Genomic DNA, 27,205 nt, shown 5'->3' with positions numbered 1-27,205 from the left:
ACGAAAAAAAATTCTTATACTTTAGAAAAAAATGACTGATTGGATACAGCCGATGAATGAGTGTCAAGCTTTTGTTCAAGTTAAGAAACTGAGTTACGCAATGATACTTTTAAACTAATTTTAGCACTGTGAGGTCTCTCCAGTATTCAGTCTCTAAGAAGATCCAGTCTTGATGAATGAACATCTTCACGTTCTTCCGTTCTTTTTTGAAAGAATGTTTTGATGAATGATCACCTTTCGTTTCTGCTATAAGTTGATGAATGAATGCTTTGATGAAAAAACATCTTTACTTTCTACTGTAAGTTGATGAATGGACGCTTTGATAAATAAATATCTTCCCTTCCTACCGTAGGTTTATGCGTGAACCCTTTGATGAATAAACATCTTCCTTTTCTACTATAACTTGATGAATGAACCCTTTGATGAAAAAACATCTTCCTTTTCTACTATAAGTTAAAAACGAATAAACGCTTTGATGAATGAACACCCTTTGTTTAGTAGTGTAAGGTATTTCACGCGAGGCGCGGGAAAAACTCGAGTAAAAAAACTTGAGTTCAGTGAAAGCTGTTCTTTTTGTATTTCGCTCGCTCATCGTTTCGATTCTGTTTTCTATATTTGAATAACATGTTGCATAAACGACGTAAAAAACAACAATCGTTTTCCATCGTAACACCCTTCCTTTCTACAATGAGTTGATGAATGAATCCTTTGATGAAACAACATCTTTACTTTCTACTATAAATTGATGAATGAATGCTTTGATGAAAAAACATCTTCCCTTTCTACTATAAGTTGATGAATGAATGCTTTGATGAAAAAACATCTTCCTTTTCTACTATAAGTTGATGAATGAATGCTTTGATGAAAAAACATCTTTACTTTCTACTAATTGAATGAACGCTCTGATGAATGGAACTAAACTCCTCCGGGTAAATTAGAACCTAGTCCTTTACGATCCAGAGTGGTGCTATCACTTTGCACTAAACTATCGTGAACATTGTTCCTGGAATATAAGGCGAGAACTAAGGAATGTAGGCACTCTACGAGTGTAGTAGCACTTATGGTTTATTTATAATTGGATTATTTTGTTACACGTTTCTGGAAACCCTCCTGAATAGTACGCTTCTGTTTCACTGTTCTCCGAAACCGCCCAAGAATATTGAAGTCAGTCAAAAAGAAAGAGGCAACGAATGGAGCGTATTTGCAATGAAATCATTCATTAAAAGCTCTGCCCACACGATCCAATTCGTTTCTGATGGATGTTTTATAGTGTGTTGACTTGCAATGTATAAGGGCAACAAATCAACTAAAGGCAACGCAGTACTGCTTCATCAAAATATGACTTCATTCCATACGTCAGAAGTGAATTGGATCCAGCAAAATTAGATCGTGTGAACAGACCTTAACGGAAGTTATAGTCTCTTTGTCGTCTTCACCAAATCGACAAATTGTTCAGTTCAAAGACAAGGAGATGTGACCGGAGTAACTTCCTGACTTTGTGGCATTATCATGTAGCTACCCCACGCGAAACATGGGAGAAGCAAGGAGGATATCGGAAGACCTACATGAAGGTCAGCCTTGTTGTATACTTGCAAAAGTAACAAGCCATACGGAAATTGTCCATCCTCAATAAATTGAACTCCAAATTAGCCTCATATTGAATCTGATTGCCGCTCGACAAGTTAATTGTTTCTTGAAATAGTTTATCATGAAGTGATGAAAGTGTGTCTTGTAAAAAAACAAACCGAATGTCGCGATAAAAATAGTTCGTAATGATAGTGTTTTCGCCCATGAAAATGTAATGTGTTTTGCATGCTACACACGAAGGACTTATATGGCTTGAAAAATACAGGAAACGCGGGTGCATTGCCTGAATTCTTGCATACAATTGTTTGTTTTTCTCTGCTGTGTAACTGAAGCTGTCTTTATAAATCAGTTTTTTTTTTCACATGCGTGTATGTGTGTCCTTGAACGTGAGATATGACTGTACTTCTGTGTGTCAATATTTCGAGTTCGACTATAACCGCGGTATACAGTAGCCACATATCTTGGAACGCGAGATATCTTGAAGTGGTCTGATCTTGCAAAGAATTTGCGGTCAAAAGCTCCATTGTTTAATTTAAAGAAGTTGCATGTACTCAATGTAGAGTTAAGCATAGTTATACATCATACAGAGTACGTTGTTGAGTAAATGTGAGCATGCAGCGCCATCATTTCGGGCTTGAAATAATCGCTTGAAAATAAATAAGTGAGAGTGGGAAGCATATTTGATCACTGTGGTTATGCTTGGTTTTACTTTTATTAATGCGCAGGATTCCCAAATAGGGACGCACGTTCAAAAAAATTTGTACGTTTCGGCACCGACTTGTGCTTGTATGCAATGATTAGAAAAGGCGTATATTTTCAAGTATCAGCTTAGACTGTGCGAAATTTCGGAGAATTTTTGAAATTGAGTCCATCAGAAACCAAATTTTGGCACATTTTGGGGAGCGATTTCCTATTAAGTACCCTATATCAACGTCTGAATTAAGTACCCTATATCAACGTCTGAATTTGCCTGGACTGGTGAACCAGTGAAAGTATAGCTTTCGGTTAAGCACGCCACAGTCTAGTTGTTACAACATAGAACGCTTTCCTTTATACGGTAAAAACGGTCAAACCCGATCCTGTTGTGTTTCAGTACAGACAGATTACTAGTATTTTAGAGTGTTTTAAAAAATCTGCATTCAGATTTAATGTTATTTACATTAAAAAATCTGCATTCAGATTTAATGTTATTGGCCACCTAATGTAAAGCGCCCATATAGATATAAAATTTCAGATGCATAGAATTTTTCTCAAGAAGGTTGGGAAGTCTACACTCAGGGCTCATGAGGCGCTACTAAAGCGATCTAAAGCTTTCTATACCAAGCAAGCAAATCGCGGCAGACTGTCGAGTTTTCTTTCAGTTCTTTAAGATTTAGAAGAGTTGTGTTTTGCAAACGCATGAATCATTCTTAACAAAACAAAATAGCAAATTTTGAAAGACTAGAAAGTGATCAGCATTCTTTTGCATTTCCAAATTCAAAGCGTTCATAATGATCTGCTATTTCACGCCAATTTCACGAGGTATTATTTCTAATGCTTCTTACAACAATGGCCCTCAAGCATCAGTATATAAGACATTGCGAAACGCTATCCTTTCTTGTAGGATAATTCGACTTAATTCTAATCGCAACCAAAGAGGCATGGCTAATTCATTAACACTACACTTACGATGACAAAACATACAAGAAAATGTGACATACCTGAATATGCAGCCAAAATAAAAACAATTAACACCGTCAGACCGCGGTTTTGAAATGCCATCATGAATTTCAGCCTTGGTTTCCTTCTTGCGGCCAAAGCGCTTCAGCTAAAGCGGATATTTTTCGCGAAGCAACAAGAAAGGAAGCCAGAAATAGGTTTTTCTTTCCAGGTTCTATTCGTTCGCGTGGGTGGGCAGAGCACTGCTTATACAAAGCTTCGTGAAGATACCTACAGACAAAATAAATTCGTTGTTGTGTTAGTTTTTTCGCAATACGGAAAACGACAGCTTAAATTTCAAAATCAAAGTTAAACGCTAAAGATCAAGGCAGAATGTTGTGTAGCATCATGCGTTTCTTTACAAAGAGCACATTTTTCCATTGCCCTGAACGACACAACTCTATAAAGTCACTCAAACACTTCTTTCAAACACAGCATTACATTACAACAGTCTCTGTCAGTTTTTGATATATTTCACTCCAAAGTTTCGTAAACTTAACGCGCGTAACATGTTAATTACCTGGTTGCGTCACAACCGCGCGAAATGTACGAGTCTCCTTCAGTGCAACACTTTTGATCGAGAAAATTGTTTTAGGTGAGACCTCGCAAACAGCAAGTGACCAACTATGAAAAGTATTTAAATCTCGACAAGTTATGTAGGATAGGAAAGATCGCGTGATTCTATTGCATCGTCACGTCTCGACTGACGTCAATGCATGAAGTTTAGCTCATTTTAAAAGTGAAATTGGGGTAAAAAACCTGTGCATGAGTCATATTTTCAAGACTGTTCTATGTGAAAAAAATTGGATTAATATTAAAACAAGGGGTATTGTTGACCTCGCTAGAACGAGCCATCCCAGAGGCAACAGCCTATTCGGCTGTCTTGAGAGGTATGGTCCTCATATAGCAAGGGAATAGTCTTCATTAGCTTACAGAAAAAAGCTAGTGCCATTACAAAGTTCAAAAGAGCCAACATCAGTTTAAGCTACCAAACGTTTATTTTTTCTTTGGCGGATAAGCCAGAGTTTAAAAATGCTCTCATACATCTTATGAATGACTGAAACTACATTTTATGCATTTAAGATGTACTTCCAATGACAATTAAACTATTTACATCGAAATATTTCAACTCAGTTGTTCAATAAATAGATAATTTGGTTTTCCATTTTTAACTTATCCACCGTTTAAGCTAAACGCCTTTCGAACAACCTGCCCTAGTAGTATAAGCGGATGTTGGATAACCATTACCGTACGAGCATACTGTACGAGTTGTAATAATATCATGTTAATGAAATACGAACACGCTTAAATCATGCATCAGGGGCCGGTTGTACGAAACCTGTGTCACAGGAATTTGGCTCCCTCTAAAAAACATAGTTTATACCTTACGATTTTAGAACTTGCTAAAGTGTGGCTTGTTATTCTCGCGAATATTCATTCTAGGTTCAGAAACTTGCTGAATATTGAGTCACAAGTTTCTATTTGTAAAAATCGTCTTGTGCAATCATGTTTAACACTGAGCTATATATATATATATATATATATATATATATATATATATATATATATATATATATATATATATATATATATATATATATATATATATATATATATATATATATATGTGTGACGTTGTTAGCATGACTTCACTTCTTGGCACAGCATTTTTTTCGCATTCATTTAGGTTTTTAGCTCCTGATCCCAATGGAAAACTTCGATACGGTTTTACAGATGAATTTTTCCAAAGTTCGCGATTTCAAAACTACATATGTAACGAAACGTGTAAACAGAGTAATACTTAGATATTAATAATTGAATGATCAACAGGAAATGGATGCACTAGGGAACATTGATTGACACTTTTATAGAAAATGTAACTCAGGAAATGGAAGCACTAGGGAACATTGATTGACACTATTAATTAAATAATTAGAATGTAACTATATATTATAAGAGACATGAAATAAAAGAAATCAGGGCGTGAGACGGATTGTTGTTGATGGGAAAGCTCTAGCTTGCTACATATACATATATTGAGAGTATAAAGCAAAAAAGCTACGGGTACGCGGGTACCACCTGGAGGAAGGTTTGCTTTGAATGAGGTTTGTGAGGAAGGTTCGAAGTTGAACACTCTAATTGATCACATGCATGTACCAAAAAACCAAATATCTCTTTATGCTGGTTGCCACTTGACTCAGTGACGTAACGCCATTTTGAGGAAGGTTTTCAAAACTTGAAATCCTACCGGAAGAAGGTTGAACTCTTTTTGCAAACGAAATTTGTCATCCCCAGAAATTTGGAGACCTTATAAATCATAGGCTTGACGATTATACATACATAGGAAAGGTTGTTTTATAAAATTACCACTTATTTTTTTATTTATTTAATGTTGTTTTCGATCAAGGGCCTGTTTACATGGAGCGAGTTATCCCAGCTAGGCGAGGTGAAAACTGCATATAATGATGAAAGACTAATCAGGTTAAGCCTTTTTGATGTGATGCGCTTTTTACCTCGCCTAGCCGGGATAACTCGTTCCATGTAAACAAGCCCTAAAGCCCCTAACTAAGAGCCTAATGACGCAGTAATGTTATATGTTAATCCTAGATGCACATTTTGCCAACGCATGATGTCATCGCCTGCTAAAGTGTAGTCGTTATTCTGAAGAATTTTATACTGAACTATGCGGTAGAATTTAGGCTAAAATAACTAGAAATTCCAATCGTTTTGTGTCCTTGGTTCAAAGCTATAAATTTAGGTCCTTTGTGCTGTGCATGGGGATGTGTCTATAAAATTGCATTAGCATATTATTTGCTCATTTATATTTTCATTCACTTTTCGCCGATATGAAAAGTTTTTACACAAATAAATGAAGCAAACTAAGTATGAATACAAACAAACATTTACGATCTTGCTTTTAGAAGAAGCTTCGCGATTCTCGAACTCATAGCAGGGCCGTGTTTTCACACTCCGGGACCCGTGGCATTTTTTTCCCGCAGGGCCCAAAATTTTTGCTCTCTCTATAGCAACGTAGCGTTCCCAAAAATGCAGTTAGAAGAACTGCTTCAACTGTGTATATGTGTGTATAATATTATATATTATTCGCACAAGGTGACGTTGGGCCACTGAAACTATATGCTTTATGCTGATTTTACACATACAAGACCCGTACAGACATGTTTTCTTGACCAGTTCACTTGCTGGTGAGTATGACGAACCAGTTCACTTGCTGGTGTGTATGAAGTCAGTTCGTTGACAAGTGTCCCTTGCCAAGTTTTATTTGCTCGTGTGTACGTGAAAAATTTGTCAAATTTTTCTTGACAAGTTTTACGATAATATGAGTATATTTTACGATAATATGAGCCATGATAAAGTGAGTATAAGACCGAATCTTAAAACAAACAGAAATGATAAAACTTCAAAAACCTTACTGCGCAATTCCTTGTCAAGTTTTCCTTGACGGGCGTACACACAAGCATTTTTCCTTGTTGAAAAACTGGCATGACTAGGTTTTGAACGAGGCTCCTTGTCAGGGAAAACTTGCCCGTCTGTACGGGGCTTAAAGTCTGCAGAATCAGAGACAAGAGTATATATATGTTAACTTGGTATTTGAATTTTAAGTTTATATTTATCATATATCCTCATGCCATATTTCAATCAAAGTTGTCCCCAAGCAAAGCCAAAGTGAAAAAGCCAAATACGAACGCGGAAGGCTTGCCGGGAATCCGTAAAAAGTCCAATTTCAACAATTTCATGCAGTAAGCCGTAAAACGTAAAAACGCTGCTATTCGGCGACTTCTCCGCTTTGCTCGAGTACAACCTGATTTGCAATAAATAAGTTCCAAGATAAACCAGGGAGCAGCGTGGCAGCGTCTTCAAACAACTCAGTTAGCATCAAATGTGGCATAACAACTGCATCTGGTATGAATCATACTAACTCTCCTGACGAAGGCCCTCAGGTCGAAACGTCAAGAAGTGTTTTGTCAATTTTAGGCAGTTGTTATACCACATTTGATGCTAAACTGATTTGAAATAGCTGTATATTAGTTACAATGTTCTCGTTACATACACCAGATTATAGCACACCTATTAAGCATAAACCTGACTAGAACTAACTGGCGGCTTTCAATGTATGGCGGTTTTCACTGTACATATATACAAACACTGAAGGGCTAAGCTATATTATTATATAAATATATATAATAATATAGCGTTATTTACTTTTAGCCTAAATCGCGGGGCCCTAAAAAGCGCGGGGCCCGTTGCATTTGGCGCATTTGCCACTGTGTAAAACCAGCGCTGACTCATGGCAATAAACTATAAAAAGAATGTTTTCGAGGGGGCCAAATTTCCTAGGAAATATGGCCTGGGAGGATCACTATCCGCCGGATAGTGATTTTTTCAATCGCTTTAAAATCGCCCGTTGTTTGCTATAACTTGGATTAAATCTTTGTATTCCTAAATCGAGGATCCCCTTTAACAATTGTTGGTTCCAAAGATGAAATTTTATCGCTTTTTGAGCATTTTTAGATGAGAAGAAGCGGTTGCGGAAAAATCACCATCCCGTGGATAGCGCTATCCAGCTTTCGTACAATCGGCCCCAGACCAAAAACGGACCGAAAGCTTTGCAGTATCAACTACTTTCCTGGTGTCCTACAAGCTAAAGTATCTGTTACGATATCTGTTTCATGCCAAGCACGCCACGTACTATTCAATGACAGTGCATGGTGAGTGGCTTTCAATCTTAATTCATTGGGCGCTTTCCTTTATACGGTAAAAACGGTCAAACCGGTCCTGTTATATTTCAATACAGACAGATTACTTCTATGTTGGAGTGTTTTAAGAAATCTGCATTCACATTTAACTGTTATTTACATCTGATTAGCAGGGAAAATGCAGTTTCACAGCTATATTTTTTAACGAAATACTCTATTTCAATTCAAAATACGACCAGTCTGACCACTTTTTGGCCGCTTAATGGAAAGCGCCATTGTTTCATGTTTTATTCGACGCATAAAAGTTCCGGCCGTGCCACTTTTACTACAAGTACTTTGACTACCTAAATAAGTAGTCTGAGCACGGATAAAAATGGTAAAACGGGTGCCAGTCGCGCGTAGTGTAAACGGTGCTTTAGTTCGCGCGCATGCAAGGCTGGAATGTGATTTTATTCCATTCCAAACTATGCCGCTTTCTAAAAATATAATGAAATTCGGCCTTGTCCAGCTTGATACGAAGGTAATGTCATGAAATCGGCCTTTTCACCAGCTATGTATTATAGTAACGTAGGTGGCATTTATACATTTATACCTTTCAAAGTATATCTTCTTTTGAAACCGTTTCTCTTAGAAGTAAGGAGCCTTTTCAGAAGAAGCATTTACTGGAGACTACAAAGTGCAGATGGCTCAGTAGCTGCAACCGGGCCACTTCGTATCTTTCTCAGTTAAATCGTAGAGACGTGTTGTAAGGCATAAAGTATTGATTTATATCACAGGTATTTGAAATATAACATCTCAAATCTTTATTTGGTCTGGAGAAAATAGGATTAGAAGATAAGAAAGCCCATTAATGGGTTGAGAGGGCACCAAGTATAGCTTGTAAACTTATTAGAATAAAAAAAATTTAAATTGGATAAAAAAATAAGAAGCCAATAAACAGGAAACAATTTCTGCAAATGCCAAATGTGTGATTGAAACTTGCTGGAAAAGACTTTTCTATCATTTTCTATCATGCTAATGCACCACTTGTGAGCTTGTATGCATGACAGCATTATCTTTTGTAATGATTGCCATGATGTGTGCAAAACTCAAGTTCACAGAGGGAGGAGTTTTAAACATGTTATTTTGTTTGCCTTGAAACAGATGATTGCAGAATGAATAATGAAATTCAACACCACAGCTAAAAAAAGATCAAAAAATATGTGGAACCGAACAGGCTGCATGGTCGCAAAATGTTGCAATCGAAATAGGAAATAAAACCTATGGGGAATAGAATTTTGCATATATATGGATAACAGGTTTGAAAAATAACCACTAACCACTTCTAGTGGAAAATAAAGATACATGCAAAATTTCCAACTTCACAGGGTTACATTTTTCACATTTTTGCAAATATTGTAGTTTTAGCAATTCTATGATGTTTATTTTTGCCTTGTGGTAGATTGCATTCTTCATCCTTTGATGAAAATTTAGTCAAGAGTGCATGCAATTGTGGTCTGTGGATGATAATTTTACTTGGTAAAGGTAGGATAGTTTGGAATACTGATGTTATATGGTGAATATAACACCATTGACACTAACTATATCAGTAATCAGTGTACTGGTAGGCTGGTATGAATTTTTCAGTCATACTAGTAACTAGTAAACTGTAATACTAGTGACTAGTAAACTGTGATACTAGTCACTAGTAAACTGTGATACTAGTCACTAGTAAACTGTGATATTAGACTAGTCACTAGTAAACTGTGACTGTGGATTAAATCAAGTTGACAAGCTCTTAGTCAAATAGCTTCAGTACTTGTCAAAAAAAGTATTGAAGGCTTGAAGCACAGTATAACTTGTCATGAAACTTGTTACAAAACTACCTCTGCACTGGAATTTATTATATCTATAATACTACAGTACAACGTATTTACTGTAATATTTAAAATACAATGCAGAAAACACAGCCAGGTTATGAGAGAGGTTCTATTATTTACCTATTTAAAAGCTAGTTAAAAATAAACAAAGTCTCAGCTTACCTGAGTGAAACCATCAGCGAACACATGTTTTTGAAAGCGATAAATTTATCCGTCACGGCATCTCTTCTACTCAGTCGATCCTTGAGCTGTGCTTTTAGGTTTCAGCTATACTTTTCTGACATTCATATTTTGTATTATAACTTTTTTGTTATGCAATAAAAGCAATAAATTCCCGCATTGATTTCTACTAGGCCTGGATAATTTTCCACACACTCAAACAACTCTCAAATCCAGACATCAGTCTATGGTTTAAGCGATTCTGATTGGTCGTTGTTGCCGTGTGGAATGTTACAATCGATGCCTGATTGGATAAATTTAATTTTACTGTAAAGTACTTGTTTTAGGTTTATCTCAACAGCCAGCTATCAAATTGAACCTGAAAAGTGAAAAGAAAACATCAATAGGATATGTTTTATTTTTTAAAAGTTTTGAAGTTGTTAATCTCACATAACGAAGGTTGTTGGGTTGCGCACATGCGCAGTCAACCTAGACTACGACTCTCCCACAATCATAAAAGATTACACAACGAAAAAAAATTGTATACCCAAAATTTGACCAAAAAAGTTTGGTCTCTGATAGATAAACCAGGCAACCTTGCACGTGAGGTTGGAGGGACGCCTGGGGGCATGTTGTCGGTAATGAGGGTGTTTCACGTTGCATGGGTGCCCCCCTTCCCCCCTTAGATTAGTGCGAACACAGATTTGACAAATTTTCTCCATACTAAAAGTTTTAGCGACCCTGGGTGTTCCTTGATGACATTTTCGGTCATTTTTTTGGGTGCAATTTTTGCTGATATTGCTGCTGATTCGGCCCTGAAGCGGAACGGAAGCACCCCGGAGCCAGTAATACTAATAGTCAGCGATTGAAATACAATAATGTATGCGTGCGCATAAGTTGCGTGACGTCACGCAGGATAGAGCGCGGCCACTGTGTCAAGTGATACACAAGAAAAGAAGGCAGAAATTTTTGAAAAGATTTGAAAAAACCGTTAAATTTTCGCCTTTAATACGTTTTTAAACAACGATCGGATACCTTTGGCATCATCTTCGAGTCTTATTGCGTGTTTCTGGCTTGATTTGAGGCGCAAAAGAGCGTTAAATCTTGTCAGAATCGTGGCTTTTGTCGACAACATATTGGCGTGATACGGGCACATTTTTACACCAATGGCCCAAAAGGCCATTTGTTTACGTCGTACAATAAAACTGGTCTTACAATCGTCCTCATAACATCAACGTTCAGCGAATTGGCACATGTTTTACAATATCAACCAGCTCTGGAGGGAAATGCATTGTTATTGTTGTGAAAACATCGTTTCAAAATTATAACATGTGGAATTCGACTATGCCATCAATTGTGTATCAAAAGTAAGACGCGATTGTGAGTCAAAGATTATAAAAACACGATTGGAAAAACTCAAATACCTACAAAGGGATGGCAGCCAACATGAATCTACCTCGAAAGCCAAATCTAGGCGAATATGTGTCTAACAACATGCCGATCGCTGACTATAACATTGCCATGCAGAAACAAAATGCATCGACAAATTTTTCTGCAATGCCTTTGTCTCAGAACCCAATCGGCGGTGTAAATGATAGTACAATGGGGCAGCAAGGCCCCGGTCCATTTCCCCAGAATCATTTTAACCAAGGCATGAATAATTTTGGTGGACAATCTAGGCAATTTCAGGAGAATTTGGAGAGTATGGCACGGATGAAATACAACCCCAATTCCAATATGGCTGCCGCCGGGCCTTACGGAGGGGTATACGACACCAATCCTGGCGAGCCCTTCCAGCTCGCAATGGCTCCAAAATTTCGCCCACAAGATGTGTTTAATATGAATAAAAACATGGAGCAAATGAGCTATGCCCAACAGCGAAATATTGCGAGCAGTCCCTGGTCTTACGATAGTGGCAGTCGTAACAATAGACCGCGCTCATTACAACCTGCCAAGTCCGGGGTGCCTCAACAAGTAAGTCAAATCTATGTTTTTTCTTTTGTTAAGTAATTTATTGTTTATTTTTCGCATAACGATACCGTTGCGTGACAAAGTACAATGTGTGTTCATATTTTTAGGTTAACCATGCTTCATTGCTTATAGAATTTCTATCTGACCACATGTTTTCATATTAACACCTTGTGTTTGGTTTGAATTTGGTTTCATGTTAGTCTGTCATAATACTGCGTTAATATGCCAATCACAATTATGTAATTAAGCTGACCATCCTGGAAACCTGATATTTCTTTTGTGGTCTATTGTATGTACTTTTCAGCCCAATGGCATTCTCTGTGTCCATCTTTTCCAGCTGATGTCCTCAAATGCATGATTCAGACCAAACATGTCACCCATTTATCTTATTCTATTAACTATTCAACCATTCACTTTCTTTGTTGGAATGACGTCTGGCATTTTTATTTCATTTGTAATTTTCATTTAGCACAAATTGCAACTGATGTGCAAATTGCAACTAATTACGAATTGAAATTTGTTGCAATGAATTGCAAATTGAAATTTGTTGCCAAATTAAGCACAGACTGATTTGCTACAAGGATACAAAAAATGCCGATAAAGTGCTTTGAACAATCAAATTGCCGAAGGCTTTCTGATCATTTAGATTGTTTTTCATTTTGTAATTTGGTTGCAAATGATTTTGGGCAATACACCTCGTTCAGTATTTTGTCAAATTTGGATTTCACTTGTCCAATGAAAACCTTGAACAATTTTCTTTACATTAGGGACGTGTTGAGCCAAACATGGGTCAAAACCTGGCACCAGATCAAAATTTTCCAAGTCCTGTTGCGGGAGGTTCACCTCAGCAACCTTATCAAATGCAATCACCTTACCAAATGCAGTCACCATATATGTCGGGTGATATGTACAAACAGTCCAGAGAACAACCTTTCGCTGCTCGGGGGATGGGTGGAAATTTTAGACCGCAAGAGTTCTTTCATCAAGAGCAAATAAGGCAAATGGCTAATGTAAGTTATCAGTAAAACTAGCATGTGATTGATGATGATGGTGTTTGCGAAATATAAAAGAAAATAGTAGTGTGCACCCTTTTTCAGCTATGCTTGCCTGTCATGCCAAGTTTGATGTGTGCTTGAGTGTGTTTCAGAGCTTAATTTCAGCCGTTTTTGCTGCCAAAATTTTATTTTGTTAAACAGTGTAGTTTGATCATAAAATATACACAGAAGTGTGATATAGGAAATGGAGTGTGTAGGTATTCTAAGAAATATTTTGACAATTTGTTTTTATTTCAGCCATATCAACAATCTCAAATACCTCATGCAGCTGGGAACTTTCTCCCAGGAAATCAGAAGAATCCTGCAACACCCTTTGGACAGCCAGGCATTCCCAAACCTTCCCAAGATACCATCTACTCTCAGCATTTTGCTGGTAGTCCAAAATCTAATGGACCTCCTGCGATGATACCAGTAAGTTGATGGTGAAATTTTCAATGTAGTTGGTTAAAAAAGTTTCATTTGCAAGCTAAATGCTCTCTAACTTGAACCCTGGGTACTTTGTAGAATGCAAAATAAAATTGATTTTGAAATATATTTAGAATATGACAGATGACAGACAAATGCCATTTCCTAATACCAATTATCCGGTGAGTCCTTTGGGATCACAAATGGCCGGCAAGCCACCAGGCTATCCGCCATCGCTGGGAATGCGAGGAACGGTTTCACCAAACGTCACCATTGGCATGCCAAAGAAACCGCCATACAGAACTCAAGAGGAAGGTTTGTGGCATGGTAGTTGTTGTGTGTTATGTGTGAATAGATGAAGAATTTCTGAACTCAACTGTTCTTGAAGTTTGAATTTTTGCCTTTTGATAGATGTAGATAAGTGGACAGTTATTAATGCTTCAATGTGTAAGGTTCCTTATTTGCACATCCGTAGCTAACCCACTCATTCACATCTGTCAAAGGAAGAAAATCATGTGTGTGTAAATGAGTCTTTATTGATAAATTTGTTTTATTCCATTTAGCAGTCACATCTCCTGGATCCCATCAAAATGCAGCTGCTGCTGCCGCCGCTGCGGCTGTCCTAGCGGCAGTCAATACAGCCAACCCAGGTCAACAATCTGATATGCATAATATCACATCCAGGCCACCCAGCGTACCAAATATGCCCTCTCGGCCACCTAGTATCCATGCAAAAGACCCTCGGAGTCCTGCAACGTCCATTGTCAGTGATCATAAGTCAGAATCTGGTGGTTCGGGAATCAATGATATCAGAATGACACCAAGTCCTTCGAGATCTTTGTCAAGAAATACACCACAGCTGGCTTCATCAGAGCCTGCGCAAGTCTTGAACTTTCCAACTGATGTTGAAACAGGTAAGATTCGAAGTTTGAATAACATGTTTATATCCAGTACAAGTTTAAATACCATCTGAGTGACATCTTAATATACTTCTTCCCTTTTCTCATAATAGGTCGTGTCCCATCACCTTCAGTAAATCAGTTGCCAAGTACTGATATTGAGGCAATGATACGGTCGGTTTCAAATATTCCTGGTGGGGCTCTCCCTTCGAATTCTGAGCAATCAACTGTAATCCGAAGAGGTAAGCTTTTCAAAATAGTTGAAGGTTTGTTGGTAGAATTATCAAATCAAGATGTATTTTGGTATCCAATGATGAGTACTAGTTCATTGTTGATAAATGATGAAATTCACAATATTCACTCTAATTTTTTACTGAGGATACTGAAATACCTTGAGCAGAACGAGCATGTTATATTTATTGAGTATTAAGTGGTGGATTGAGTGTCAAACTAGCTAATTTTGATTGAACAAATTTGTTTTTTAAGGTAAGGCAGACACTAAACCTGAACCCACAGCCAAGACAAATCATGAGTCAGCATTACCCCCAGTCACTCCTCCATCGCCTTTTTCTTTATCACCTTCCCTTGGTGTGGACTTCGATATTGACATGTTGTCTCCATCTTGGGACGTTTCTTCATCACGCAGTGCTACTCCGGTATGTATCCAGTTATCCATAGTGTTCCTTTACTATCCTATCTAACATTATGCGACATGTATCCAGTTATCCATATTGTTCCTTCATTATCCTATCTAACATGCGACCCATGGCTGATGCAAATCTTAAAAATTTTTACTTTGGTTATATTTTGCTGGGGTATTTTTTAGTATGGCATGGCCCCTCAGTCAACAAACTACAAACTAAGACCTTTATTCATAAACGTGGAAAGATTTTGTGGAAAAAATTAGTTAACTTATGTATGCACTATGAACCAGCTGCGAGATATAATTAGGGCGATCGTTAACAGTCTGCCCCTGAGGTGTTTTGACTAGCAACCCGTTTATAAGTAATCGCATTTTAGTAAACGTAGCTTTAGTTATTGCACCTGTTTATTATAAACTGATTCGGAATATTGTATTTCAGCTTAGCAAACTGTATAAAATCTCGGAAGAGCCGGAAAGAAAAGAATTTTTAGATAAGTTGGTCTCCTTTACGGAACAGCAAGGTATTGTGTGCTATATCAACTTTTGTGTAGTGAATTGCTCAACTTCACGGATGTTTTGTAAACTTTTAATGTTATATGAGAGCAATGAATACGCTTCCAATGTGCCGAACGCATAAAAAACAATAGATTATCATTTGTGACGTCTCATGTTCCTATCCTTCTTTCACCGTTTGGAAAAGAACAGGCGACGATCTCGCTGCACTTTCGTGTCCGCCATTAAAACAGTTTGTTCACCTCTGGAATCGCCGACGTTTTGCAATTTCTTTTCGGCACTTCCAACACACGTAACGAATACGAGTCAACACGCGTCAAAAAAGAACCGTTTGCAAAGTATTTTGCATTTGGGATTTGGTTTTTATTCACCTAAACTACATTGTAGTCATTAACAGTCATGATTGATGTATTAAAGAATTCATACACAGTATGTATTAAAACTTGCCTGTTTTTCTTTAGGAAAGACGCTGAATGAAGTGCCCAATATTGGCGGTTCCATTTTGGATTTATTTAAACTTTATCAACTCGTGTCTAAACGGGGCGGAATGCAAGAGGTTTGTCTTCCAAATCTTTTATATTTCACATCACGTCTGCCAAAATATTCCGAAGTTCGCCCATTCGTTTGCGAGGTTGGAAGATTCATATATGTGATGTACACGCGGGTCTGTAAACTCGGCGTGTGATTGGCTATAAAACGAAAAAGCAGCCAATGAAATGCTGAGCTGACATTCCCTTCCTCTCATGTTAAATATACAGATTTTTTCAACTTCACAAATTCAAATTTGTCTACTTCGGAATGAACTTAGAATTACCTTCTAACTCAAATTGCAGTGTACACTTTCTAATCGTCTAACAGTTATCATTAGTTAGACTAGCAAAAATGATTTAGCCACTACATGTATGTGACCAATACTGGACCATTCCACCTCAGCCATAGTATCGTACTTTAGTCTCTACTATATTTATACTTAGGCGGTTCTGTCTGCATTTTACGATCTCTTTAAACCCATCATTTCAAGTATTGCTATGCATCCAATGATGAAAGATTGTTGTTTGAAATTTTAACAATGAAAATTTCTATCCAAACCTAATTCTCCACTGAGGATGCTGAAGCAACAAGGCGCATGATTTTTCCGGTTGTACAACAACAGTTCCTATCATCGCAACGGCGACTGTTGTGTTGTGAACATGATGTCCGAGGTTTTTTATGTTTTGTATGTTTAACAATTTAGGTGACGCGGCTTAAACTATGGAAGGACGTTGGCGATTCTCTAAGAAATGGCCATGAATTGAGCGCTGAAGATGAGCAAAACCTGAGAGAACATTACGTTCGTTTATTGCTACCATACGAAGAGAAGTTCGGTTGTTTTGCCAATCAACCTGCTGCGAGCACTCTGCCAAATTCCGCCCCCAGTTCAAAACTTCTGGCAAACACTGAACCGGAAAATATTGATCTTTCGACTATGACGTATAAGAATTTGTTTCAAGCGAATTCAACCACACCCGCCACTCCATACAGCCAGGGAGGTACACCTTCAGCACAACCACCCTCCTACCCAGGTTCAGCTCCGAGTACCCAAGGATACCCAAGTACGTCGCCCATGCAGCATTCTGGATATCGGAATTCACCAGGGTATTCCCAAACACCACCTGGATACACAGGTTATCCACAGGGCTCCCCACGTGTACCATCATATCCTCCGAATCACCCTGGTTTTTCCAATCACCAATACGCGAACTTCCAGGGTGGTCCCGCTCAGATGCCGGGGTACCACAATGGTATGGTGTCATCTCGTTACTCGAACTATCCCCGCAACGCGGTCCCTCCCGAGGCAATGTTTGGCCAATTCCCTCGCACCCCGGGAATGAACAAACCCTTTCCACATGACCCGCAGTCCCAAGGCATGTTTCCGAACTATCAAGGCCAGGGGCAGCAGCACCCCCCGGGATTCATGTATCAACAGCAAGCTTCAAACATGGCCTCGTTTCAATTGGAGAGACAGCGAGCAGCTCATCGCGGAGGGGTACGTTGAAAAATTCCTATTTGTGGCATAACTGCGACTAAACTTTTCACATGAATTTCAAGCTTTTTAATATTTTTTTTAATCGTTACATAGGTAGGCTCCCCTGGACCTCGAATGCAATCCCCCTGGGTACAAAGGTACCCAGATGGCCCTGGTACCTCCTCGGGTAGTCCTTCACCCTTTCATCACAACTCTCAGTCTCCCGGACTGAAACCACCAAACGCTCGTCCCCCACCGCCCTACCCGCATCCAAAGCAAGAGAAGCCTTCACCCACGCCCCAAAGTGCGGCGGCGGCCCTGCAGTACCAGGCTATGAAGTCCGGTGTGAAACTACCGCCTGCGAGAAAGGAGGATTTGTTTCCGGTCGGGTGCGTTGAAACAACGCAAGCTGTACACAAGAAGAAGAGACGATTGACAGCAAGGGATATTGGTAAGAATACGCGCATTGTATTGGATCCAATTCGCTTGATCTGCTTTGCTTTAGCACTCTGCTTTGGGTTTAGTTGATTTTCTTCTCATATACATTGCAAAGTAAGACTATAAAACATCCATCAGAAATAGATTGGATCCGCGACAAAATTGGATCGGATGAGAACCCCTCAACATGACCTGTGAGGTTTCCAATTCTGTCGAGTCCAATTCATTTCTGATGGATGTTTTATAGTCTTTCGACATCTAATGTATATGTGCAGAAGATCGACTCAAGCCAATGCAGTAATGAGATAAAAATGCAGTTCAAAGTTTGCTTACAATATTCGCATCTCTTTCGAGTATGAAGTTGATGTTTGAGATGATTCCTTACCTGGTTTTTGAATGCTGAATTTTCGAGTGTGGTTTATAGAAGAAACCTTAATTTAAATTGTTCTCTTTCGCAGGTCCTGTCGAAGCGTGGCGTATAATGATGTCGTTAAAATCTGGCTTACTAGCCGAGACAGCCTGGGCACTAGACACGTTAACCATCCTGCTTAGCGACGACACGACCGTAGGCTTCTTCAAGCTCGGTCAGCTACCAGGCTTCCTTGATACAGTTATAGAACACTTTCGACGAAACCTAATCAATATTTTTGACGTTTTGCGAGAGAGTGAGATCGACACGGGCATTCCAGAGCGATGTAGTTATGGCAAGGATCAAGAGACGAGAAAACAATTGTTCAACGATATCCTTCCGGACCAAATAGCGATCGAAAACTTTTCTTCCATCATTGTCGGTGGTTGTTTAGTCGATAAAGATGAGCTGGGATTTTGTAGCGGGGTAAAAGACTGGGCAACAGGTGGCGGAGACACAACAATACACATTCAAACGCATTTTGAAACGGATCCACAATTCTATGATAAATTAAAAAGGAATACGGAGATTGAGAAATTGGATGAAAATACAGAGAAGAACCAGACTGTGGATTGCTTGTCGGAGAGCGACAAGAAAGAGGATTGTCAGGTCTCGAAAACTACCGATAGCAGTGAGAAGGAATCAGTTAGCGATGATACAGAAGACTTTAAGGAACGGTCGAGCATCCAAGTTGAGGTGAACAACGTCTATAATGGCATTCCATCACCCGATATCTCGCGAAAATCTGTGATTACCACAGGCTCGCAAGTAAAAGTGAAGAAAAAAGTCGCTGGTGTTTTAGACTGGGAACTGCAACAGAATTGCTGTAACGGCGAAGATGGTATTGAGGATAACTGTGAGTGCGAACCGGTGAAAGTCGAAAGTGGGAGCTCTGTGGATGAAAATGAACTTGCAAATGTAAGCAAACTTAAGACCGAAAGTTCCAGTGATAAACTGGAACGTGAAGGTTCAAAGAAAGCTTCCACATTACTTATCAAAAGACTGAAAACTGAACTTGATCTAGACGTGGACTCGGTCAGCAAGGAGACTGAGGAGATAACGTCGAGCGTTAAGCCTTGCGATACGACCGTTGCTTCGTTGTCTACGGATACAGAATGTGAACTAAAACAGGAGTTTCCTCTAAGTAGCTTGACTTTGTCTCAAGATTCTGCCGTGAATTCCTGCAGTTGTGTCTCGAATATCATCCGAAATTTATCGTTCGTACCGGGAAATGACGTCGAGATGGCGAAGAACACGTCACTTTTGCTGATACTCGCAAAGCTGCTGATGTTACATCACGTGAGACGAAGAAAAACGGTGGTTTCCGACAGTCAATATAACGATAGCAATTGTTGGTGGCAGGACTGTTTGGACAGTATTCGTGAAAATACTTTAGTAACAGTTGCTAATATTTCTGGATACTTAGACTTGTCGCTAGTGGATGGAAATGTGAGTAGGTCATTACTCGACGGACTATTGCATTGGCTTGTCTGCCACTCCACCATAGCGGACGAGCCGTTGCGAAGCACGAGTTTAGCGGTGTGTCTGACCCCTAAGCAGCTGGTTCTCGAGACCTTGGCAAAAATGAGCGTGATGGAAGCCAACGTTGACTTTATACTGGGCTCCCCGGATAAAAACAGACTACTGAAGGTGTACGAGTATCTGGTGAAGCTCTTTTCGGACAAAACGAACGAGGTTACTCGGGAATTCGCACTTGTGTTACTGTCGAGCTTCACGCAGGCGAATCAGGAGATATGCACCGCGAGCTCGGAGAGGAATCTTGTGACGGTCTTAGTCGGATTTCTCGAAGACGCTCGCGATAGAGTGGAGTCGATGGCCGTGCGAGGCTTGCACCCGGGGATGTTTCGCGACAACGATTTGAGAGTTAGCATGGGAATGCTAAGACGAGCTGGGAGCCTGCTGGCGTGTATTGCCAAGCGAACACGCTGCACTCATTTGATCCCGTTTCAGGAGCGAATTTTGGATCTGAGCATGTCTCGAGCGTTGGACGCCGAGGTTCAGTCGCATCTAAGTAACGTTCTGTATAACCTTCCTAGGTGATAGGAGAAAGTTTGGCTTCACAACCGATTATAGTAACTGTTAGAAAAGTATGGTACGGTTTGAATTAGTGCGAAAAATAGGTTTAAAACTGGTTTGAACTTTGTGAAATTGGACGTGAATGATTGTCATCTTGGCTTCATTTGGCCAATTGCTCGACGTTTGAAGGTTTTATGCCAGATATGTTCATGGTGGTCATTTTGTCAGTCAACTATAATATCTCGCGCTCTATAAAGTACACCATACATAAGTCATAATTCAGTAAACCATTTAGTCGTCTAATGACTCTCCTTTCTGTTGAAGTTAACTACAATAAGCTGTGTTGTTACATCATGTCTTACACACGATGGTTAAGATCAAACTTATTGACACGTTTAAGAGCGAACGGAGGCTTCCATGACATGTATTTACCATCAAACACGGGGTCAATACGTGTATCGAAGCGTTTTATTCATTACTTCATCTATAAGGGTTGTGAAGCCAAAAGTTCAACCATGGACAAAATTGAAGCGATCGATCTCCAGGATAAATAGTACGAATACGTAATTATTAACCAGTTTTGGACAAAATCTCGTCTTTTACCAACTTTGCTAAGATGATAGCTTGACATCAAATGACGTAAAATAATTTTTGTACATTGGAAGAAAGTAAACACATGAACTCAAGGTATGCATTCATACAACGGATGCACGTAACATTGAAAATATTACAAATTAGTTATTTTGTTAAATAGTGGTTGGATTGATCTTTTAAACTCTTTGAAACGAAAGCAATGCAGTTTCACCTTCGCATTGGAACAACCAAAGTAGAGTATGCAAACTTTCTCAGCCAGTTGCTTTTAAATCAGACTACACCCAATTTGATTTTTCGTGTGTGTGATATCTCTGAAGAAATATCCGATGCATCGAAAGTTACGGTTCTTTGTCATCATTCCCTGGTTGGGAAGAATATAGCAAAAGGTTATTTACAATGGGACACGCTAACCATCAAAGCATTTTGTACATCATATCCCGGGAATTAGAGAAACTTATTTTCCCAGATCATTTCCTATCTGAAGGCCCATTCTGTCTAGATCTTTATAATGAAGATGCTCAGGTGAGATAGAGAAGAAGTGAAGATGCATGGTAAAAATTGAAGATTGGTTAGGAAATCATCATGCCGGATCGCGAGTGTAGCAAGAGATCAAAAGATTAAAAACAAAACCATCACACAGTTGCCTTCATGTAGTTTTATTTATATATTGGGCACTATTCAGTTTTTCTTGCGGGGAAAATTGTTGAGAAATGGAAGGGAGAGAATGAGAGATCGTCTTTCTATAACCTAGCCTGCGAACGGGTTCTTATGCCCATCAACACTACAGGCATTTGCTCGTGTATAAACTTTAAATCCAATTTATACTTTGTTGTTGGACAAATTTAAAGTGGCATGGTTTATTTCTTGAATGAATGTTCCACGGTTGTAAAATATGACGGTAAGTTTTGCAGATATTATTGTAGTATTTGTATGTTTGTTACATGCACAATGTTACAATAGAGAGGTCATATGTCAAGTTACATCAAACATAAACAAGACAATTCCTAACGCATACAACATTCTTACAGACACCTCTTTTATGTAGGGCTCTTATGGATACCAGCTTTGTGCTAATGGGGCTACCCTCCACTAAAATAAAGTTATATCATATATCAGACCACTACTGTTCAAATTCCAGCTTATGTAACCCCACCATGTCCATGAATATCACTGAGCTATACCAATACATATTATAACACCTTATTCTCATGAGATTTTATTTTCAAAATTGAACACATTTGCAATCAAAGTGTACTTCTTATTGAAACTTTGCAAATGGGAAGAAAAAATAAATAGATTGAAAAAAAGCTAAAACTAACTGTACAGTTTTTGTGCATAAAACTTTTTTATTATCACAATCTCTGATCAAACAAGATGCAAGTCATATTTCACAAGGAAAGTTTCAGCATCTTGATGTAGTTCTAATGAATAGTTTGTTAAAAAAAGAAGCCAAAATACAGCTGTTTTGTGGAAATTAATGAGTTTGCTTTGTTTGTGACAATGCCAGTTAAAATATGACCGTTTGAATAGCTTGCATCCTTTTCAATTTCAAATGTCGAACCTTGAGATGACTTGTGTCATGTTTGATCAGGGTTACATTATCAGCTCTGTGAGCAGAAGTATAGATATTCTAAATAATTTTATATTTAAAAGCTGCTAAGTTAAGCATTGATTGAGAGATGTCACAGTTCATGTGTAGCCAGCAAACAGAACTGAAGTTTGTATGTCATTGTCATTATTATGACATTGGCAAATATTCATTTTATATTAATTGCTATGTACACTTTCCTGCATATACATCAACGTTGTTTCAACTGATCTATATAAGAACAAAGCAGTGATCTTAGTAAATAACTATTAAACTTTTCAAGTTGCAAATCATGGTTTATTTTTCAAATCTAGCAGAGTCCATTTAGATTACCTGTTAACCATTCAACTCCTTCATTCAATCCTTCGCCAGTCAAAGCATTGCTTGCACTAAAACAAGAATAATTTTGAGTATAGGACAGCATATTTTTATTCTATGAAGCAACCATTAATTAGCTCACACTTTAACTTGTATGATTCTGTGTACTTTTCATTAATCTGGCAATGCCATTTAGTAGGTAATTACAAAACTATTTACTAGCATTTTTTTCTAGTCCGGTATTTTATTCTAACACAAGGTGATTCTCCATGATAGGGTGATAGTATTGTACCATAACATTGATAAGTGAAATCATTTGGGGTCGAATAAGGTTAAATTTCAACCTATCAGCTACCTTTTAGATCCACTTGTTAATTTTGCTATTATTACAATTTGGTTTTGCAAGGCTGATCAAATTTTGCAATACACATCAGGTTTGATATGTCATTATCAGAAAAGTCTGTTGTATAATCTAAAAGCAGTTACCATCCGAAATATATCTCACCATATATGCCAAGGTTTATCTTTGATCTCTTCAAGTTTCATTAGATTGCTAACCTACAATGAAAATAAACAGTTTAAGGTTTCAGTCCAGTTTAAGCAACATACTACACTCAATTTCAAGCAGCTTTTCTACCGTTAATTTGTGAATCTTTCCGACTATAGCCACAGTCGGCATCTGAATTAATCTTAAGGGTGTGAGGTGTGCTCACATGTTTTAGCATGTATGGTGTAGTGACATAAGTGGGACTCATCTGGTTGCATGGCTAAAAGAGAATCAGTCCGGCATAACCTCACCCACCTTTACAGATGATAATGAATCCCTCAAGTCCATTTTATTCGCAAAGAAAAGTATGGGTACACGCCTCGATGATATGTCTAAATTGATTGAGAGTTTGAAACATACTCAGTATATGAGACATATCCTTTAGATGAAAGCTTAAGAAGTTTAATTTGATCATACCTGGATGTTTTATCAATAAATCTAATTCATCTTTCGATACAACCACCCTGATTTTATCACTGCTGTCAATTACGAATATCACAGCTTGGGCATCCCTATAAAATGTACAGTGGAGATTCGGTAGCATTTTTTAACTGTCACAGTGAGTTTCTGAATCAAAACTTGATTGAATATCCTATCCAATGATTACTTGAACAATTACTTTCAACAAAATTGATTACACAAATGATCAATGTCATGCTCAAATTCCAATTGTTGTGGTTCTATCTGCATTTATTGGCACTAATCAATTAACACTTTTATTTAACAATGTTTTACCTGTAGTAATGTTCCCAAAGATTTCTATATTTTCCTTGTCCTGACATGTCAAAAACAGTGAAAGACAAGCTGAAAAAAAAATGTTTGTGAAATCAAAAATGTTTGTGAGGTATTCTAGGAGAAAGCAGCTACATATGATGTAAGGTTTAGCAACTGCAGACATGTCACACCTTGGAAATATTTAAATGTTAACTTTGGTTAGTTGTGATGTTGAAATGTTTGACTGAATGGTTTCAAAAACATTTTGGGTTGCATGATCAAGGTTTCACAGGAATTCTAAGACATTGAAGACTATTTCATTTGTATTACTGATCACAGATGTTACAGCAGTTTCTCAATCACAATGCTTGCACACCTGCATGCAAATTTTAAAGTTAAAATCTTAAATTCACTTTTTTTAGGATTATACGATTAGTATCCATGACAATAAAAACGAACATATCTTAGAATATAAGTTTGACAGTTCATTTTTTCACAAAATTTACCTTTGAGTAGCAAATTTCTCAACGCTAAAACCAATTGTCGGTACAATATCGGTCGCCTGTGCCTAAAGATGAAATTTTTGTTAAGAAATATAGCATTTTAGACAATATAAACAGAAATATAATCCTAACCTTGTCGGGCTTCAGATGGTTTATTATGGTAGTTTTCCCGCTGTTATCCAAACCAACGCACAGTACACTTGCTTCTTTCTTCTTCACGCCAAGCCAAATGGCTAGTTTATCGAACATGCCCATGATTGCTTGGCAAAAATAAAAAAATATTTAAAAATACTATTTCAACCGGACGAGAAGGACGCCATTATAATTGTAGACTGTTACTAAGCCGAAGATTGCGCGAAGATTCATTCGGAAGCATCCGTAGTTGTTCGGCTTCACGAACTTTCTCGACCGATGACATGTCTCTTAGTATCCCCAAGTATCACTGTTATGTCACCTGTTACTCCTTCGTTATACCCCGATTTATTCCCTATTGATATCAATCTTCCTGCAAGGAATGTTTAGGAGATTATCTTGCTTCATCATAAACATATTATGCTAAATATTAATGAAAATGTTTGATCAAAAGATATTTTCTCAATAACATCCTGACCAATTAAATGTCGACCAATCATGAGCGAGATTCAAGGCGCGTATTCAAAATTTTGGCGCCTTCGTCTTTTGGTTCACTCTAAAAGATGTCGTCTTGCTGTGTGGACACCCGTCGCTAAAAAAACCGTAAAAAAGAAACAAGAAGAAAAACGTCGTTCCCTCGTCGCAGAAATGACTTCAACTAACAATGGCAAGTATAAATTTGTGTTTTTATATTTTTTGCATTGATATTTTCCCACTTTTATGGCGAGAAATACGGGCTGAAGTCGGTTGTCTTCTCGACCGAACCAAAGACTTTACCTTCGGTTATGGCGGCTTTTTTTTACTTTTTTCGTTTTTCTTTCGTTACAACGAAACAGGAGAAGACCTAAACAGAATTTGAAAAGAATTTCGGGCTTTTTTCGGCCAATTTTCGAAGCGAAAATGAATTTTTTTCAAGCGTCGGGTCAAACGGTGAATTTTTTCGTTGACGTTCGCGTTTTTACTCGCTTTTGGTCAGAAATGTTATAACACAAGTTGAAAAGAATACTCAATGGCGGTCTTGCAAAGTTTTAGGTGTTTTTTTTCGCAAAATTTTGGTCAAAGGAATTGGAAATTTACTGGGAAAATTACTGAACATTCCGCGCGCGTGACAAAGGCTTTCGCTTTAGTTATTAAGCAAACTGCATGAACATTTCGGGGGTTCTTCGGCAGCTTTTGAAAACTGAAAACTTTAAGAAATCTTTTGTGAATTTTTTTGTGAATTCAATGGAAATGTTGAGGAGAAAAATTTTTAAGACGCGGGTTTTTTCAATTTAACTTAAGATAATTTTACAATTAGAAGGCCAATAATCTTATTATTGCCAATAATTAAAGTACTTATGTTTAAATTATTAGTCCTAAGAACTATTTTGTATTCTATTCCAGGTGGAAAATGGAAAGGTCGGATCTAAATGTACAAATATTTTCGAAAAACTTTTCAGAATTTAATAACTTAAGCAAAAAATCGTATTTTGGCAATTTTGAGAAAAATGGAACTCCCAAAGTTTAAATTTAAAAAAAATTGTTACTGAAAACGTACAAGGGCGGTGGGCATTGCATTCTTCTAACTTTTCCAAGGTCTCTGGATGAGACTTCGAATTATTCAGTGAGCAAACTTTGTGTGTGGAAAGGCGTGGCGCACCTTTTTATATACATTGTTTGTCTCACTGGGTGGTTGGAAGACATTTGTAGGTATCTTGGGAATTTAATTAGATTGCAATGTTTTCTTTTCATAGCTGTCAGTCTAAAAGGACAGCAATTGTGCTAATGCTATAAGCTTTAGCAAAAAAAATCAGTGTGGATAATGTGTATCTTTTCATAGCTGTCAGTCTAAAAGGACAGCACTTGTGCTAATGCTATAAGCCTTAGCAAAATTTATCATATATTACAATGTTCATTTTTCATAGCTGTCAGTCTAAAAAGACAGCAATTGTGCTAATGCTATAAGCTTTAGCAGGAAAAAAATCAGTATGTGTCTTTTCATTGCTGTCAGTCTATAAGGATGGCAATTAATGCTATTATCAATATTGCTATAAGCTTTAGTGAAAAAAAAACTTAGTACGTGTCCTTTCATAGCTGTCAGTTTATAAGGACAGCATTTGTGGTATTGCTATATGCCAGCTTTAGCAGGAAAAAAATCAGTATGTGCCTTTTCATAGATGTTAAGTCTAAAAGGACGACAGCAAATGGTGCTATTGCTTTAAGCTTTAGCAGTAAAAAACGTAGTATCAATGTTTTTCATTGCTGTCAGTCTATAAGGACAGCAACATGTGTTTCTCTAAGCCTTAGTAGAAAAAACTTGGTGTGTTTTGTTAATTTGTTTCCATCAAATTAAAATGAAAGTTTCTTGTTGTTTCTATACGGACAACAAAGTTTGCTATTGCTATATGCTGTAGCAAGATTGGCTTTTTTGCTGCTG

General features: G+C 37.9%; 3 protein-coding genes across 4 annotated transcripts in view; 1 reads left to right on the top strand and 2 right to left on the bottom strand.

Moving 5' to 3' along the window:
• LOC114535904 (zinc metalloproteinase nas-4-like) overlaps positions 1-10,237 on the bottom strand; it is a 28,263-nt gene extending 18,026 nt beyond the window's left edge. The window contains exons 1-2 of the mRNA XM_028557243.1: positions 10,022-10,237; positions 3,288-3,516 (exon numbers count right to left, since the gene is read on the bottom strand). Coding sequence (XP_028413044.1) covers positions 3,288-3,351 — 64 coding nt within the window. The 5' untranslated portion in view covers positions 3,352-3,516; positions 10,022-10,237. The remainder of the gene's footprint in view (positions 1-3,287; positions 3,517-10,021) is intronic.
• A 686-nt stretch (positions 10,238-10,923) lies between these two features.
• Positions 10,924-21,079, top strand: LOC114534220 (AT-rich interactive domain-containing protein 1B-like). 2 transcript variants are annotated; one of them, XM_028555771.1, is made up of 12 exons: positions 10,924-11,992; positions 12,757-12,999; positions 13,282-13,455; positions 13,584-13,764; positions 14,016-14,363; positions 14,462-14,590; positions 14,835-15,004; positions 15,431-15,512; positions 15,966-16,060; positions 16,739-17,530; positions 17,624-17,960; positions 18,406-21,079. In XM_028555771.1, the coding sequence occupies exons 1-12, from the start codon at positions 11,453-11,455 to the stop codon at positions 20,415-20,417; spliced, it is 5,103 nt and encodes a 1,700-aa protein (XP_028411572.1). In that variant the 5' UTR covers positions 10,924-11,452; the 3' UTR covers positions 20,418-21,079. The 2 variants fall into 2 exon arrangements, with proteins under 2 accessions (XP_028411572.1, XP_028411571.1); XM_028555770.1 differs by having other exon boundaries at positions 14,013-14,363.
• Positions 21,080-22,074: 995 nt separating this feature from the next.
• Positions 22,075-25,618, bottom strand: LOC114536580 (ADP-ribosylation factor-like protein 6). Its single transcript, XM_028557929.1, has 8 exons — positions 24,790-25,618; positions 24,661-24,722; positions 24,176-24,244; positions 23,858-23,952; positions 23,696-23,772; positions 23,399-23,451; positions 22,909-22,964; positions 22,075-22,806 (listed from the first exon to the last, which is right to left on the bottom strand). The coding sequence occupies exons 1-8, from the start codon at positions 24,910-24,912 to the stop codon at positions 22,787-22,789; spliced, it is 555 nt and encodes a 184-aa protein (XP_028413730.1). The 5' UTR covers positions 24,913-25,618; the 3' UTR covers positions 22,075-22,786.
• Positions 25,619-27,205: the final 1,587 nt, after the last annotated feature.

The sequence above is a fragment of the Dendronephthya gigantea genome, unplaced genomic scaffold (genome assembly GCF_004324835.1).
Source record: "Dendronephthya gigantea isolate DGI-Jeju-01 unplaced genomic scaffold, DenGig_1.0 000002F, whole genome shotgun sequence".
Lineage (NCBI taxonomy): Eukaryota > Metazoa > Cnidaria > Anthozoa > Malacalcyonacea > Nephtheidae > Dendronephthya > Dendronephthya gigantea.
The sequence above is the reverse complement of the archived record's forward strand: the minus strand, read 5'-3'. Positions and strand labels throughout refer to the sequence as shown.

Coding starts and splice junctions, on each gene's coding strand:
- LOC114536580 (XM_028557929.1), bottom strand. CDS start 24,912: ATGGGCATGTTCGATAAACTAGCCATTTGGCTTGGCGTGAAGAAGAAA. Junction 23,953..24,175: donor CTTTGGGAACATTACTACAG/GTAAAACATTGT, acceptor TACATTTTATAG/GGATGCCCAAGCTGTGATAT. Junction 22,965..23,398: donor GATAAACCTTGGCATATATG/GTGAGATATATT, acceptor TTCTTGTTTTAG/TGCAAGCAATGCTTTGACTG.
- LOC114534220 (XM_028555770.1), top strand. CDS start 11,453: ATGGCAGCCAACATGAATCTACCTCGAAAGCCAAATCTAGGCGAATAT. Junction 15,513..15,965: donor CTCCTTTACGGAACAGCAAG/GTATTGTGTGCT, acceptor GTTTTTCTTTAG/GAAAGACGCTGAATGAAGTG. Junction 17,531..17,623: donor GAGCAGCTCATCGCGGAGGG/GTACGTTGAAAA, acceptor ATCGTTACATAG/GTAGGCTCCCCTGGACCTCG.